Raw genomic sequence first — 18,250 nt, 5'->3', positions numbered from 1 at the left:
CCTAAAGCCTGGGTGTCAGCTTGTGGTGTCAGAGTTTAAAATGAAAGATTGTGTTGTCCAGCAGATAGGTCAGCGCACTGGGATTAGACTGTCTTTGCATTTGACCAGATGTCGTATTGAACTTCATCTCTTGGCATGTTTCATCCTTCTTCTCACCCTTGCAGATTTATCTTTTTAGAATGCCTGCTGTTCGGAGCATGGATTGTCACAATGCCTTTATACAGGAGGTAGCAAGTTGTGAGGACTGTCATCCTGTCTTGAAACTTAAGCTGTTCTGGGCTTACAGTTATGGACAATAGTTTTATAGTGTTATTTTGCTGTGTTCTGTTTGCTCAACAAATCCTTAAAAGAGCATTGGAAAAGCAAAATGTTGCTGTAATGGAAAATTTGCACATACAGTAATATAACATTTGTCATAACTCTGCAGGAAAAGAGCTGATATCGCTGATAGTGTTGCAGATTTGGACTGAATTAGTTTGCTAGTGTGAGAGCGCTTTCTTGTTCATTTATATAGAGCATTTGTCTTGGGGCAGGGGGAGGTAGGGAGTTTGTGTGGGGGGAAAGGTGGCTAACGTGCAAGTTAGAGGAAAATATCTGTTCAGAGTGAAGTGCTCAGAAGCTTCTCCGTTTCTTGAAGTAAGATGTCATTAGTCTGGCAAAGCTGGCTTTCACTGTAATTGCTGGGTGGCGTGGAATTAGTTGTAACTTTTCCCAGGCTGGCAATCTTGTGACTTCTTAAGATTCATTCCTGAATAGTTGATCAGGGTATGGGGTGGCAAGTAAAAATGCAGGAAGAATGGAATTTAACAATATGTAAATAAGGGAAAATAAAAACAAGTTCGTACGGTAATTCAGGTTGGAAAGACCCTCAAGATGTCATCTAATCCAAAGCTAGAATACTTCAGGAAGTTTAAGTTGTTAAAGTGAAAATGTGAGCAGTGTTTCTCAAATGGCAAATTCATGCAACGAATGACATCTTTTCATCAACATGTAGCCTTATTTACATCATGCAGGGGAAATGCACGCTTCATTAGAACTTTGTAAAACTTTATTGTTTTTTTTTGTTCAAGCTTATTTTCTCTCTCAAAACTGATGCAAATTTAGCTTTTTCAGTTTTATCAGTGTTATTTCTCTTGTATATTTGATTATAACTTAGTCATTATGTATGGGGATTGGAAAGGAATTAATTTAACAATAGGTAAAAACCAAGTCTGTAATAGCTCACTGTTCAAAGATCCTTTCAGGAATAAGGTAGGAAACTCAGGGCAAATCAGTTCTTCATTAAAAGAGGGATACAAACACTTGTACTGAGGCCGCACCTCGAATACTGTGTTCAGTTTTGGGCCCCTCATTACAAGAAGGACATGGAGGTGCTGGAGCGTGTCCAGAGGAGGGCAACGAAGCTGGTGAAGGGCCTGGAGCACAAGTCTTATGAGGAGCGGCTGAGGGAACTGGGGTTGTTTAGCCTGGAGAAGAGGAGGCTGAGGGGAGACCTCATCGCGCTCTACAACTACCTGAAAGGAGGTTGTGGCGAGGTGGGTGTTGGTCTCTTCTGCCAAGTAACTAGCGATAGGACGAGAGGAGATGGCCTCAAGTTGCGCCAAGGGAGGTTTAGATTGGACATTAGGAGAAATTTCTTTACTGAAAGAGCGATCAGGCCTTGGAAGAGGCTGCCCAGGGAAGTGGTTGAGTCCCCATCCCTGGAAGTATTTAAAAGACGTGTAGATGAGGCCCTTAGGGGCATGGTTTAGTGGGCATGGTGTGTTGGGTTGATGGTTGGATACGATGATCTTGGAGGTATTTTCCAACCTTAATGATTCTATGATTCTATGATTCTACTCTAGAAATGGAAGGAGGGAGAGAGGCCTTTGAAAAGATGCAGATCTGCTAAAAGAATCTTAGGAAACCTCCACCTGTTCCATGGTGTGCTAAGGAAGAATAGTGTGAGTGAGGTAATGGAGTAATATAGTCTAACTTTCAAAGATGGCTTTTAAAAATCAAGGTAAACTATATGCAGAAGTATTCTGATCTTAGTTCAAAACTTACAAAATTTTTACTGAGTTTACACAGAGTTCGGGATGAAAGACCCAGCTGTGTTGTCCAGACACATGACTACAGCGCATCTGGGGCCCTTGGGTGTAACACAGGAGTGATCCCTCACAGGAATAGGGAAGTAGCAGCACTCAGATGCTGTTCAGATCATACCTAGAATATTGTAACACTTGATCACCCTGATGAGGAAAGATTAACTCAAGTGACAACAGGTACAAAAGATGGTAATTAGAAGGATGAGACAAAAGGAGAATCAGTTATACCAGAGATAATTATGAAAGAGCTTTAATTTTTTTTTTAGCCTAGTAAAGTGAAGAATAATTAGAAGACCTTTTTGCTCTCTAAAAACATTAAAGGGGGATGAGCAGCAAGAAAGCTATTTAAAGGACAGTTTTAGCAAAAGAACATATTTCTAAATTTTAATTAATGAATAATTAGGCAGGATAGTTGGGGATGCAGAGAAGCTCTGGAATAACCTACCAGAACTGTTTCTAAACAGTAAGAATTCAAATTCTCTTTGAATTCATCAGACTCTTCAGTAAACTGAATTTTATTAACATGGTAAAAGGCTATCCAGCTTTATTTTGCTGACATAATTTTCTGCTGATTTTGATAGTTATTGCCTCCTGGAAGGGTTTAATGAGAACTGGAGCTAGCAGGAGGGTATGGCACTGGTAATGCAGGGGATAAGAAAAAGACAGGATTGGAGAGCAGGGCTGTTGGTGGGGCCTTTGTAGGACTATTCAAGGAGAGTATTACAGTAACTCAGCTATTCCAGCTTAACACAAAATTGACTGTGAACAAGTGGCACCAAATCTGGCCAGGCTTACATCTCTGCAGCAGGGAGTCCTTTTGCTGCCTGCAAGATAATTGTGGAAGTAGTGGGGTTGTCCCATTACTGCGCACTCCTTTTCTTTTGTTCCTCTCTGAGAGAGCTCAGTTTGCCTGGTTAGATACCTTATTAATCTGTTTTTCATAAGGAGTTATCATATTTCTTTTCATTGCAGTCATACCACCAGAGATGATGTGTGGTTACACAGCCCTTGCATCTGTGTTTCCATAGGGGTGTGCAGGGCTCTCAAATTGAAATGTTGGTGGCACTCAGCAGAGTGAATGCTCCAAAAAAGTGATCTTCACACAATTGTGACTGTATGTGGTTAAGAGCTAATATGCTTTAGAAGAACTGTTCTGTGATGGGCAGCCAGTGTTCCGCTGCTGTGTGGTTAAAGGTTGGTATTTTGAAAGATTTTTAAAAGGCTAATGGCAATATTGCTCAGGTGAGCAGAGCACTCAGCAATGCATTCAGAGTAACACCAAGTCTCAGTTTCGGCATCATTAGCTGGAAATCGGAAAGATTGCTAGCATACCTGCCATGCACCCGAAGTTCTTTTGTTCAGAATGCCCAGTTCTGTGATGATGCGGAGAAAGCCAATATGTATACACTGAGACGAGTTGTTCTCTGTGTGTGTATGCACGTGCATCTTGGCCTTGCCAGCACCAAACTTTGTCCCTGCGAACAGATACACTTAAGCCATATCACTTCCTCCTGCACCTGCTGCTAATTGTAGCTTCAATGGGCTGCACTGCTGCCAAGTTAGCAAGTCTTCACAAATCAATTTGAAAGCAGCCTTACTCCACTTAGGAACTTAGCAGCTAATCACTGCTGCTCATTTCTGCTCTCTGAAGGGCCACTTGAAGGGCAGATTACTCTGCAGCAAAGCATTCATTCACTGCAGTTATGACCAGACGCTTGTGTAATTGAGCTGAGCTCTGTGGAATAACGCAGATGAATCACTGCAGCATACTATTTTTACACTATGTTCAGCTTGTGTTTGCAACAAGAACTTGTTTGAAGCCTGAGAGGCTTTTTTTAAGTTAAAAAAAAAAGGGGGGGGGGCACCAGTAATATACTGCTAAAAGCAGTGCATTGCCATCTGTTATGTTACAGCTATGATGTATTGCTAGTGTGAGGTCTGCTTTGGCTCAACAATTCGGATCTACATTTGCATGCTAATTTATAATGCTGTTCTGACTTCATAGTGGTGCTCTTGTACATAGATATATTATTCTTTTCTGCTTCCATGTAGCTGTTGATGCCATAGTTGTTTCTGGATTTGCCTTCTTCCTATTTATAGCAGAGGGCCCTCTCCTCTCCTCTCCTACCCAGGCTTTGCAGCTTAAAACTGCAGCGTTGTGAGAAGTAGCAAGCTTAACTGCTCATTGTAGTGCTCTGAGGGAGCTATTGCTGATGCTATTAATTTAAGGGAAAAAAAACCAACCACCGAACCCCAAAACCAAATAAGTTTGAGTTTACCTAACTGTGCATTTTTATTTATTTGTAAATTTTATTCCAATTTATGGTGACTTTGTTTTTTCTTACTAAACTTACTCTAGTGGTATATTATGCTGATTCTATGTATAATGCGCCCCTTTTAATTTGAGGGGCCTCTAGGAATTCTTGTAGTAATAGTAACGTTCTAGCGTAGTTATGGCATAACATAATAACAATAATATATGACAGTGGTGCAGACGGTTTGTGAAGTATTAAAGGGCAGAGCATACATACTACAGGGTAGAGCATGGCATTTCAGCAGGTACCATAGTGTTGTTGTGCAGGATATTGTAATTATTCGGAAAATGAAGGTAGTTATTCTTAGAAACTGACAAGCTGTGCATGTTGTGGAAAATCATTATTGTCCTTGAAGAAAGCAGAAGTGATACTTAACTTCTGGTAAAGTTGTACTGAACTTGAGACTGCTTTAACTGTCTTTGTTAGAGATACGTAAACAAACTTGACTACTTTCTAGAAAAACCCAGGTCACTCAAAATGAAAAATACAATACTGTCATAGAAATGATTCTGTCCTAAGCATGTAATAAAGTAAACAGCTGGCAGATGGTTGGGAAATCAGCTCTCTTGGGTGCCTCTCTGAAGTGCCGGTACACTAAAGCATGCAGTATAAAAGCAGGAACTGTGTGCAGTTACAGGGCTACGATCTCATTGGGATCACAGACACGTGGTGGGATAGGACGTGGTTAAGGACAGGCTGGGATGGCGAGGAGGGGGAGTCTCTTTTACGTGTCAGAGCAATGGGAATGCATGGAGCCCTGCCTATGGATGGGCAAAGAGCCGGTCAGGGGCATATGGATTAGGATTAGAGGGCAGAATAATGGAGGTGACATCTTGGTGGAAAAGGGAAAGCCAAAGCCCACCTGGAGTTGAATCTGGTGAGGGAGGCAAAGAGCAATAGGAAAGGCTTCTATAGGTACAGGAGGACTAGGGGAAAATGTGGGCCTGCTGCTGAAAGGGACAGGGGATGTGGTGACAAAGGACATGGAAAAGGCTGAGATACTCAATGTCTTCTTCGCCTTGGTCTTTACTGCTAAGTTCAGCCTTCAGCAATCCCTGACCCCAAGAGACCAGAAGGAAAGCCTGAAGCAAAGAATACTTGTCCTTGGTGGAGGAGGATCAGGTTAGGGAACATTTAAACAAACTGGACAGACACAGGTGCATGGGACCTGATGGGATGCACACATAAGTGCGGAGGGAGCTGGCCAATGTCATGGAAGAAAACAAATGTCAAAGCTATCCTCAAGATGGGCAAGGAGGAGGAGATTCCAGGGAACTAGAGGCTGGTCAGCCTCACCTCAAGCCCTGGGAAAAGGTGATGGAGCAACTAATTGTGAAAACAACTGTTTTCCAGACACACAAAGCACAAGAAGGGGCTTGGGAGTGTTCAGCGTGGATTTACAAAGAGGAAATCATGCTTCACCAGTTGGTAGCCTTCTGTGAAGAGATGAATGGCTTGGTGGACAAGGGGAGAGCAGTGGCTGTTGTTTATCTTGACTTTAGTAGGGCTTTCAACACTGTCTCCCCTAGCATCCTCAAAGACAGACTGATGAAGTATGGGCTAGGTAAGTGGACAGCGAGGTGGACTGAAAACTGGTTGCACCGCTGGCCTCCAAGGTTGTGATCAACAAAGTCCAGGTGAGGCCAGTCCCTAACGGCGTACCCCAGGGGTTGATACTGGGTCAGTCCTGCTCAGCGTCTGTGTTAATGACTTGGATGATGGCGCAGGGCGCACACTCAGCAAGTCTGCAGACAGTACGAAACCAGGAGGAGCGGCTGACGTACCAGATGGGTGTGCTGCTGTTCAGAGGGACCTCGACAGGCTGGAGATGTCTCGTGACCTACAGGAATCTCATCAAGTTCAACAAAGGGAAATAACAATTCCTGCACCAGGGCTTGAATAACTTCAGGCACCAGTAGATGATGGTGGCTGACTGGCTGGAAAGCAGCTTTGGAGGGAAGGACCTGGTCATCCTGGTAGACGTGAAGTTAGACAACAAGGTACCCTTGCAGCAAAGACGGGCTGGGCTGCATGGGGCAGAGCACTGCCAGCAGGTTCAAGGGAGGTGATCCTTCCCCCTTATGCAGCCCTGGTGAGACGCATGTGGAGTGCTGCGTTCAGCTGAGCTCCCCAGTATGAGAAAGATGTGCACATCCTGGAGCAAGTCCAGCACAGGGCCACAAACATAAGTACAGGGCCTGGAGCATCTGTCATGTGAGGAGAGGCTGAGAGACCTGGAGAAGAGAAGGTTCGGGGTGAAGAATTGGTGGTGCAAATCTTATCATTGTGTATAAACATCTGATGGGCAGGAGTAGAGACGGCTCTGGTAGACTCTTCTCATTGGTGCCTAACGGAGGACAAAAGCAATAGATACCATTTGAAACACATGAAATTTATCAGAACATAAAACACTTTTTTACTCTAAGGGAGGTCAGGCACTGGCACAGGTTGCCCGGAGAGGATGTGGAGTCTCCATCCTTGGGGATATTCAAAACCTGACTGGAGAGGGCCCTGAGCAAACCACTCTAGTTCACCCAGCTCTGAGCAGGCAGCTGGACTAGACAATCTCTGGAGATGCCTTTCCATCTCAGCCATTTTGTGATTTTGCGGTGGTCTGAAACCACCAATTCTCATGAGTATGTCTGAAGTCTGAATTTACAGAATGTTTCTGAGTTTCCTTAGCTATTAAGTTTGTATGTTTTTTGTTTTGTAATGGTTAGTATACTTGTAATTCTCAATTCTGTAGAAACTCTTCATGCTAAGAAAACCTAAAGAGATTAAATACACGTACTTAAACATTCTTACTATCTTTAGATGGTTATAATGAATGGCAGAATTGGTAATACATGATCAAGCCCATGATATTTGAGATGTATGTTTTGGCTGGCCTTTATTTCGTTAGCTTTCTTACTGGACAGAATGAATATTCAGTTGGGAGATACTGAAAAAATAATATATTTGTTTTATATAGAAAGTGGAAAAATATTATGCTTTTGAGATCCCGGATGTTCCAGCAAAATCTGAATACTTAGAAGTTAAATACTCGGTGAGTATAATTAATCTGATCAAAGACCATAACCTGCTTTTTTCCTAATGAAGAATTCTATGATTTTACTTTAAAAAAAAAAAAAAAAATTACAGGATTTGATCTTTAGTCGCTAGTGGCTGTACCTCTGTTGCGGTGTGTAGTTAGTTGCTCATTGTCTTGTAATTAAAAAAAAAAAAAAAAAAAGGAGGTTGATACCTAAGCTTGTGGCTTTTTTTGTTATCATTTGTATGTTGTTTAGTCCTTAACAAAAACAGTTCATTACCAGGTAACCTATAACATGTTGGTTTGTTAGCATTAGCTCTATTTGTGTAAATAAAGCATGAGGGGAAAAAATACTTCCTACAACTACTGCATTCCTCCCACCTTCTCCCCCGGTTATAACTTGCTTATTGAATTACAACAATCTATATTCCCAATTATCCCACTTTATTTTTTATCACCTTGCCATGAATCAACTAATCAAACAACCCTTTAACTGTACTGGATCAGGGCCCGAAGTTCTGTAAGATGTTTTAAATTACTTAGTATCCTTAAATGTTTTGTTGAATCCATGTCCAAAATATAGCTGCTATCTCTGGTTATATGGCTCTTGCATATGGGTGAGAAAGACTTTTGTTGAAGAGCTGTAAAATTGAGCAGCAAAGATGAAAAAAATTCCCATGTGAACATCAGTAGCTATTCTTAATTAGGAAAAATACTACATTTGGTTTCAAATGTATGAGACTCAGCAGTCTTGAACCTATTTGGTCAGTTGCCGAAATAATGCCTTTTTAAACCAATTTTTTTATACTAGTTCTAGGTGGAAACGCAGCATCCCATAGAGATTTGCTATGTATCTCAAATTTTTCTTTAGCTGTGCAGAAACACTTTATCCAGTCTTTATATGACAGACAAGATTAAAGCTGTAACGATCTAATTAAGTTTACAACATGAGCAGTTTCTGTATTAAAATGGTCATTGAACATTGTTGTAGTCTTGGCTGATGATAATATTTCTTTCTTACATCCAGTATGGGTGAAGAACTTTTGCTTGAGTGCATTTTTACCTTACTGTCCTGATTTTGTTATGCACCTATTTAAGTTGAGTCAATAGTGTAATTTCTTCAATTACTGTAAGGTATTATGGGTTAAGGCCTTGCTTGTGGGAAGTTACAGTGATTTCAGGTATTGTGTAGTTTTGTTAAGGTGCTGTCTGAATATAGTGTGTCAACCTTGAAGATTTCTGTGGCGTGAAATGACTCACTGCTTTCTGTTACTTGTTAGGCTGAATGCCCTCGGCTTCCCCAAGATCTGAAAGGACAAACATTTTCACATGTATTTGGAACTAATACCTCTAGCCTGGAACTTCTCTTGATGAGTAGGAAGATCAAAGGACCATGCTGGCTGGAAATAAAAAATCCACGTATGGTGGTTTGCATATGAAATACTTGGTTGCTGGAAAACACACATAGTTATAGATCGGGGGAGGAGGGGAAATTTAAATTGTACTGATAAATTATCATTTGGTAAATTAACTTTGCAATTTGTCTGTGTAATTTTCATTATCCAGTACAAATTGTAACTTATGCTTCCTTTTTTTGAGTGAGAGCTCTATCCATATAAAGTTGCACACTGTACAGGTGAGATTATGACTTTGAATGGCAGCGAGAGGGAACTATGCAGTGCCTAGCAGCTACTCTTTGGTGCATACTCTAAAGCCACATATACTGAGTTAAAGTTAGTTTCCTAGAAATTCATTCCTCTTTCTTCTCTTGATAACTTAAGATTTGTGGTTTTTCTGCAAATGTATCTTTTTAACAACAAACTGCTGCTAGATGGCTTTTTTGTTTGTGTGTTAGGTTTTTTTTCTGGCATTTAGAAAAGTTTATGGTGTGGAGCTTTTTTTAGTTTGAAATCCTTTCCGTCTCATGAGTGGCATGCACCACTTACAGGTGGTTATGCTGCCGTATTTTGGCTTGGTTAGAGCCCTTTATTCATTTTGTGCTGCGTATTCCCAAGAACGTAGGGAAGTTGATCATACTGGACAAAAGCTACATCTATTAGTGCAATCTCCTTGGGGCACTTCGAATATAGAATTGATAGTATTGAATGCTGACACCAGGAGGATTTTCTGCTTCAGCACCTCGCTCAGTCACTGGCAAAGCTGATACCAGTAAGGATTTTGAGCTGGAATAGACAAGACAGATCCCTGGCTGCCAAAAGACGGATTAGCTCTGATGGGTTTTCCACCAGACACTGGCAAGCATCAGTGTACTTCCTGGCACCGATTTTTAAAAGCCTAAGAGTGGTTTTTAATCTGCACTTTTTGCCCAAGAATTGACCTCGTATTTCTTTGGCATTTTCTTTCTTCACCTGAAAAGAGTCCAGAGCTGTTTTGTTCCTCATATCCAGTATGACAAATGTTATGGCAATGATAACTAACAGCTCAGGCAACATTCAGTTGTTCTTAATGCTGATGTGCATTATCTCCCCTGAGACCACCTTGCCTGAGCTCAGCTACTGATTCCAGCCCAGAGTTAAATGGTAAACTAAGGGAACTCTTTTTTTCCCATTCCCTTATCTCCATTACAGCCTTCAGGTTCGAGAGAGAGTTCGTATCTTGATATCAGAATTGCTCATTTCAAAACTGTGGCATGCCCACTCTTTTGAAAACTGTCTATTAAGCTGGCTGGTTATATTTATGCAAACTTCTGTAGTCATTGCACTGGATTTTGTGCCCCAAAGCTGATTTTTGTGTATGTGTGTCTAGTTTACCAGAAGGTTCTTGCTTTCTTGTGTAGCTTTCCTTCCACACTTTCCATAGAGGGTCTCAGGGATAAGAAGTATACCTGGAAGGTTTAGAATAAGTGAGTCTCAAACCATTTGATCAAACTTGTACAACTTCTCCAAAAACTGTCATCACTATTCATAATGAAGCCGCCTTTGCAGTTTGAGTATCAGTGATAGATGGCACCAGAGCTTTTCTAGAGCAGCAGTCTCCAAACTTGTTAGATTGTGCACCCCATCAGTAAAAAATTGAACATGTACCCCCAATATATAGATATTTATTTATTTATAAATTATATACATGTACTACTGTACTAATATATTATGTACATTATAAAATAAACATAAAAATAGAAATTAAAAAAGGATGAGGTATGTGAAATAAATACTTTTAAAAGTATGTATTTTATTTATTAATGATACAAAAAATACTTTTTCCCCACACCCCAATGGATTGTCTTATACACCCCCTGGGGTTCACGCAGCCCACTTTGGAGACTGCTCTATAGAGTGCTAGTTGAAGCTCTGGTTGTTGAGATATTGGAGATCAAAGGAAAAAGGTGTTAAGCAATTGATAACCTGTCTTCCTTTGGAGAGATCATCAATGTTTTATAAATGAAAATATTTTAGTCAGTTACCTGTTTGCATTTAGAGCAAGGAAAAATAGAAAAGGTAAAATATGTGGGTTTCCAGAGAGGGGTCAAATAATTTTGCGGGGAGTAAGATAACCAGGTCTACTAGCAGCGGTCTTCAAAAGGTTAATCCCTCAGAAATATAACCTCTGCTTCCTTCTAACTGCGTGTAGTGAGTTACTTCAGCAGCATCTTTTGTGAATGATCACTTTTTTTTAAAGCAAGTGAAGAATTACAGACCAAAATATTCAAATGATAATGGGTTGTGAACATGTCTTCCCCCCACCGCCCCCATCCATCTATATAATTTTTTAGCTCTTGTACAATTTATGCCTAAATAGCTTTCTGTGGCCTCCCTTACATTTTAGGATAGCTTATACTACTAGGGTAGGATGAACTCTCTTTTTATGTCATCCCCCATCTCCTTATTTCCATAATCGTGTTTCTGAAGCACTATATCTAAATGAATTATCCAGTGCATTTCAGTCAGTCCTATTTCTCATTTGATCAAAATTCTTTTGTTTAGCATTCTGGCTGCCTTTTCTGTAGTGTTTAAGAAATTCCTGTGTAAATGAAATTTTCACTTGTATTAATTTAATTTTTATGAAGCCTTCTCCCTTTGGACTGACTACAGGATTAGACGCTAAAAGTCTAATAGTATATTAATTTAGGTGGAGTTATGCTCACTTGGTTTATACCTGTCTCTACTATGGCTCTGTATAAAGCTGCCTGAAGTATATTTTTGCATTACACATCTTCCGGGCCTCAATACAAATCTTCCCTCTCTTCTTTGGTGTTAAAGAGCCCCTGGTGTGACTAGGCTTCTGACTGGGCAGTCAGGGCCCAGAGAGTTACCAAAAATTGGGCAGGATTAGTCTGGATCTTGGACTATCGCACAAGGGCAAAATGTTAAAAGGACGTGCTCTGTGCAACAGTGCCGTTAGAGCAGCCTTACCTGTGGTTCCCAGACGAATGAAGGTGGTTCGTGTTGTTTCCTCAGAGACTTCAAATCAATCAGTCAGCTGGTGCAAGGTGGAGGCTGTGGCCATGAAGCCGGGCTTGGTGAACGTGATGAAAGATCTTTCTCCTCCTCCTCCCCTTGTGGTCATGTCCCTCAGCATGAAGACCGCTCAGAACCCAAAGACTCACCAGAATGACGTAAGCAATCTGCTCTCATTTTGGTTTGGTTTGGTTTGGTTTCATTCTTTGGCATATACTAAAAATTTTCTAAGGCTTGGAAGAACTTCACCTGATAAAACATGACCAAATATATTTACTGTTGAATAAACTTTCTGTGTTGCGGGCTTTCCAAAGAAATTTTTACTGGGGTCTCACCAGCATGGGAACTGTGGGTTCAGGGGGCCTGTTTGGTGAAAATATTTACTGTGACAGCGGATCCTACGTGTTTTTTCAAGCCTTGTATTTTGTCTGTTGTACGTAAGAGTTAAAATGAAACTGTCCCAGAACTGCTGTTAATGGATTACTATTTTTTTTTTTTTTTGGTAGAGCTAATCAGAGGTTCTAGGTAAAATGACTGTTTTTTTTCTGCTGATAAAACTCATTTTGAAATAGAATGAGAATTTGGTCTAAATCTTACAGCACCTACTATTCTGCTGTGAGATCTCTCCTTTTCTCAGAAAGGAGGAGAGATGTAGGTGGCCACTCTCAGCTGTGGACTGCAGACCACAATGTGTAGTTAGGCATGTTTATCTGTTTTTTAACATAAGTCTCCCTAGCTTAGGAAGAGATTTAGTATTCACTAATAGGATAGGATAGTTGTTTCTGGCTAATTGAATGGAAGAAAAATTAGGCTGACAAATTTTTCAAGCAGAATTAGTCCTCTTGGTAAAGTTAAAATTTTTTTGCGGGGAGTATGGAAAATTCCTGGTTTCTAGCCAACGTAATGAGACATCGCCGGGTACCAAGAACTCTGCTTGCGAAGATGTTTCTAAAGCCTGTCTGCTTTGTCTTCTGTTGGATTTTTCTGACCAGTGTCTGGGGAGTCAGGACATCCTGCCAGCAAAGCAAGCAGAAGCATCAGTAAAGCTAATAGCTTCTAAATGCTAAAACCTCTTGGCTTCTTGGCAGTCTTGACTGCTTGCTCAGGGGCAGCCCTTCCAGAGGCAAGGCTTCTACATGTCCTGCCCTGCTCACATCTCCCCTGCACTTCATAGGGAATCCTTTAAATTGTGGGGTCTGTTCAGATTTAGAACAAAATTTGATAAAAGCAGAGTTTTCCAAAATGAATTATTTTTCCTCTCAAATTTCTAAGATAATAATTTAGGAGTAAGTTCTGCTTTATTTTACTTGAGATCAATTGATAACTTTTCTTCTTTTTGACTACTTATAGTTGGAATTCATTTTAAAAAGATCTTTTGTACAAACAAGAGAAAAAAGATGAGAAAACTTAAAAAAAAAAAAAAAAAGGAGGGAAGAAATGGGTATTGATAGTAGTCATGTTTATGAAGTTGTGTGTTCTGTATCTCCGTGGTATAGATTGTGGCTGTTGCAGCTCTGATTCATCAGAAATTTCCTTTGGATAAGGCTCCACCTCAGCCTCCTTTTCAGACTCACTTCTGTGGTATGTACTTGGAACAGTTTATGAGTAGAAAAAGAATTCCTTTGGAGTTTTTCTTTTGTTGTTGTGTTTTTGGGTTTGGTTGGTTGGTTTTTTTACTTCCTTCTGTCACTCGACCAATAATGGCTTAGAACAGGTAGATGACAAAATTTCAGCTCCCAGGCAGGCTTTTCTCCCTACTTTTAACTTCACTGGTTACTGACTTTTTATTGAAGACTTTATTGAAAAAAATCTCAATTTGGGATGATGTGAAGTAACCCTGCTCTATACAGTTTCCTATAATTTTTTAGTTTTACTTCATCATGTGTTCTCTTGGATTACTTTCTTCACCCATTAATTTAGAGCATTTATTTACTGTCACTCTAGTTATTTTTCAGTTCCGTTCTTCTGAACAGAGTTAAAAAAAAAACATGTCACATTTATTTATAAACAAGTTTTCTTAGGAAAAAAAGAATCTCTCACAGCAGTGTCATTATAGTAAGATCAGCTAAACCTTGAGATTCAGACATCAGTCGGAAATGATGAAGAGTGTTGAATGCTTATGAGAGGAAGTTCTTCGGAAGCTATAGACCATAGTTTTAATCTCCAGTGATAACTTCAAATATGACTGATTAAAATTGTTTAATACTTTATTAATTAGTCAGTTATCTTAAAGACAAATATTCACATAAGGCTAGCTTTTTAGAATTAGGGCTTGGTTTTCCTTAGCTCCCTTTGTTGTGGATGGATGCTTATGGGGAGGGTACAATTAAGAACATGTATGTAAGAACAAATATAATTTCTTTTGCAGTTGTTTCCAAACCGAACGATTGCATTTTTCCTTATGACTTCAAAGAAGCTATTAAAAGGAAGGTAATTTCATTTTGTTAGCCTTCTGATTGCAGTACCTTTTAAAATATGAACTTCATTTTGCTTTGGGTAAGTTATATAAGAGAAGTATTGAAAGGAATGACATGATTGTTTCATTAGTTTTCCACTCTGCAAACCTAAATCCAGGTATTTATTCTGTGTTGCTTGTAAAAACAGAGGTGTGTGCTCTGTGTGATTCAGTACTGCTGCTAGTTGTGCTCATAAAATAGACGGAGTGTTAGACAAGAGAGTTGGAAAGGTTTTGCAAAGAGGTTAAAATTGTGATTTGTTTTCATAACTGACTATGTACTCATAGTAAACTGGGAGAATTTGTTTCTTATTTCCTTGGAGACTAAAGTCTGTCAAAATTTAGAAGACATCCTTTCTAAAGGGCACTGGGAGAGGTAACAGAATAATAAAGTAACATATTTTTATTTTTTCTCTGTTTCTGTGTGGCCTGTGAGTGAAGGATGCACACGGAGCATTTTCCTGGTGTGCTTGATTCTTAGGAGGCTCTTAAAATATCACTAGACACCTGCATACAAAAGCAAAATGGAAAAAAGCCTCTGAGAAAAGCTTTCTATGTCTATAGGAGTGAGAACAAAAAGCCTTGAATTATAGAAGGAAAGGGAGAACTCTGTGGTGCTTCATTATTGTCTTGTAACTAGTAGGGGAGAGGAGATGTTTCCATTTTAAACTTATTGGGTCATTGAAATCAGGTGCTCTCTTGCTCCTTTTAGAATGCCAAAATAGAAATTGCTGCAACAGAGAGAACACTGCTGGGATTTTTCCTCGCAAAGATTCACAAAATTGACCCAGATGTTGTGGTGGTGAGTAGTTCTGAGACTTTGAGAGTTAAACTAAAGCATATTGTCGGTTGGTCAGCTTTGTTCTTTTTCTTTTGTCCCCTTACAGGTTTTTTTAATGTTTATCTTAGACTGCCTTATGAATTGAATTTGCTTGTAAGACAGCAGGTATACTTTGATACAAACATGATACAGAATTTTCCCTGACAGCATTTTATACATCCTATTATTTCCCATAGTATCTAAAATAGGCAGTATTTCCATAGTACCTGTAACAAGTATTTTTTTCTTTATTCAGAAAGACAAAACACAACAAAAAACCCCTTGTGATTTTCTAGAAAAATGGGAACTCTTGGTATACTTAAGAGTGTGTTTCAGTTCAGATGCTCATATAATCTAAATCACCATTTAGATTCTATGCATGCTGTAAATCAAAATGGTAACCTATACAAATCCACAGGATCTAAGCAAAGTTTTTTAATAAGGATTCTTACGTTTTCTACTGTATTGGCAGCTGAGGATTTATTATAATTACTCATCTTCTTTTTTTGTTATGTTTAATTAGTGTACAGTCCTGACTTTCATTTAATGACATTTTGAAGTCAATTTGAAATTGGTTATAAATCTGAGGTTGGTTATATAGAACTTGTTATTCTTCGGTAAGTAAATATGAATAATTAAGTGGTGGGGATAGGATGCAGTCAGATTCCTGATGTTTTCAGCTCACTGTGGCTGGTATCCGGTATTCGCCCGACGAGTTGAGCTTCCTGGTGGTATTGGGAGGGAATCAGGAGAAACACTGCAGCCAATGGTTTTAAATTGAGGGTGTCAGTAGTAGGGGTGTGAGAGCTCTGATCCTAAAAACAGCACAGCCATGTTAGTGCAGTTTAATTTGCACCTAGTTTAATTAGTGCTGCTGAAAAACAAGCTATATCAATATAGGTAGCACCCCTCTACTATGGCTGTAATCCTGCTGATGGTTTTAAGGAGCTTCTTCTGTAGCACAGTATTGCACTACACAGATGTATCTGACACGGTGAACCTGCAGTTCCTGGTGACTGGACCACGCAGACTCTTGTTCATCAGGGTAGCATTTTGCTTTCAGCTGAAGTTACAGACCGGTGTCGTCAACATCCTTAGCATTGTTTAAACTTTGCAAATATTGCTGAAGTACTTTGATACTTAAATATCGGTTGCAAGGTCTTCCTGTCCAGATTTAACAGCTATGCCTGTTGTAGTATCAAAGGAAAAAAATTACGTTATTTTGATGTCAATATTGAGACTTTCATGGATGGAGAGAAAAGGAATTACTTGTAGCTAAGTTTATATACTGTATAAAGAATGTTGGGTTTTTTTGTAGAAAGCTTTAAATCCTAATCTCTGGTATCAAAGCATAAAACTGAATCATGTGTGCTGTGAGCCAGTTATAGAGCTGATTTTGGTATTCTGCTGAACAGCATGTTAGTGTTAAGATTAATGAGTACTGTTGATGAACGTTCTCTTAAACAGTGCTTTCTATGAGAGAGATAATGCATCAATTAGTTGGAAAAAAACACAAAGGGCAAAGGAATACCGAGTGTGTGAATGTAAGTCTTTCAATTTGCATTTGTTGTAACCTTTTTTTGTTATTTTTTCTGCTGCAAGGGTCATAATATTTATGGATTTGATCTGGAAGTGCTGCTTCAAAGAATTAATGTGTGCAAAGTCCCTCACTGGTCCAAGATAGGTCGACTGAGGAGGTCCAATATGCCAAAGCTTGGGGTAATAAAATTGCTCAAGCCCCTTTATGTTGCATGTGATTAAAAATGAATTAATTTTGCTGAGGAATTGTGAATGTGACATTGATGTATTTTGACTGTTGGTCATGCTGGATTTCTTGTGTCCCGGATCAGAAATAAGAAGTGTTTATATGACTTTTATTACAGTAATAAGCTAAACTAATTTTCAACTTAGGCTAATTTAGTTTACATATCTCAAGTAGATGATGGTAATGACAGATTAATTGCAATAGTCTTCACTGTAACAGTCTTTGTCTGCTATAACTGTAAAATGAGAAAATGTAATTTGGATTGATTGGTGAATCATCCATAGTGAGCTGCTAAGTTAGTAATTCTGTAGTTCTTAGTATGTGTTTGTTCAGAGGACTGTGTGTGAGGCTTGAAGCGTTGAAGTGCTGAACGTGGCCGTGTTCTTGCCTGTCTGTTCTGGTCCTTCCTAGAGGCCAAGATGAGTATTTGTGTGTGGTTTGTTCTGTGACTTTTTCGTCCTGCTGTTAGTACAAAAAATATCCTCGGAGGAAAAACAAAATCCACACCCATGTTCTTTTTGGGACTATTCTAATTATTAAGGAAAAAAAAATGCATGACAGTTTAAGAATTAAGATCTAGCTAGTAATGAGAGTTAAGTATCTACTTTTTAATATCCACACATACTGAAAGATACCATGGATTCCTTTAGGGCATAATTATAAAGCTTGAGTATTAGTGGTATTTAGTAGACTATTTAGAGTATTAGAGTATTTAGTGACAAACTGACTTGACTGAGTCCTGTAAGCATATATTTTGGATAGATGTTCATTGTTAATGTTTGTGCATTTCATTTTGTTTGGGTTTTTCTGTCCTTGTGTGATATGGTTAAGGGTCGAGGAGGATTTGCTGAAAGGAGTGCTGCCTGCGGTCGAATGATCTGTGATGTAGAAATTTCTGCTAAAGAATTAATTCGTTGCAAAAGTTACCATTTGTCTGAACTGGTCCGTCAGATTTTGAAAACAGAAAGGACAACAATTCTACCAGAGGAAATTCAAAATATGTACAGGTATGTTGCTGATTTGTGATTTTAATCCTTTGCTGGAAAGTAGAGGAGCTAGTTTCCCACTCTACAATTTCATGTTTGCTTATTTGATTTGTCATGGAGATGCTGACTTAGCATACTGGTATTTGAAAAGTAAAATATTATCTTAACAGTATTCTGTAATGTTTCAAGCTACTGGTGGGTGATGGCTTATTATGTGCGAAGAAAATTGATTTGTGAGAGCATTGGTTTAGATATGTTAGTAGTTGAGTTTCGGGGGTTTCTTTTCAATTAAAAGAGCCTGCTATATAATTCAACACTGGTGTGCTATGTGTTCCATACATAATATAGGTCTAAACTACTGCAAAGTACAAAGGGA

The 18,250-nt window shown here is 39.3% G+C and overlaps 1 protein-coding gene across 1 annotated transcript in view; it reads left to right on the top strand.

Annotated features, from left to right (window-relative positions):
- POLA1 (DNA polymerase alpha 1, catalytic subunit) overlaps positions 1–18,250 on the top strand; it is a 208,113-nt gene that overhangs the window by 14,361 nt on the left and 175,502 nt on the right. Inside the window, exons 13-20 of the mRNA XM_075174683.1 lie at positions 7,374–7,448; positions 8,714–8,852; positions 11,849–12,006; positions 13,345–13,429; positions 14,217–14,278; positions 15,016–15,105; positions 16,726–16,842; positions 17,720–17,895. Of these exons, the coding sequence (XP_075030784.1) occupies positions 7,374–7,448; positions 8,714–8,852; positions 11,849–12,006; positions 13,345–13,429; positions 14,217–14,278; positions 15,016–15,105; positions 16,726–16,842; positions 17,720–17,895 (902 nt within the window). The remainder of the gene's footprint in view (positions 1–7,373; positions 7,449–8,713; positions 8,853–11,848; positions 12,007–13,344; positions 13,430–14,216; positions 14,279–15,015; positions 15,106–16,725; positions 16,843–17,719; positions 17,896–18,250) is intronic.

Source organism: Calonectris borealis, chromosome 1 (genome assembly GCF_964195595.1).
Source record: "Calonectris borealis chromosome 1, bCalBor7.hap1.2, whole genome shotgun sequence".
Taxonomy (NCBI): domain Eukaryota; kingdom Metazoa; phylum Chordata; class Aves; order Procellariiformes; family Procellariidae; genus Calonectris; species Calonectris borealis.
The sequence above is the reverse complement of the archived record's forward strand: the minus strand, read 5'-3'. Positions and strand labels throughout refer to the sequence as shown.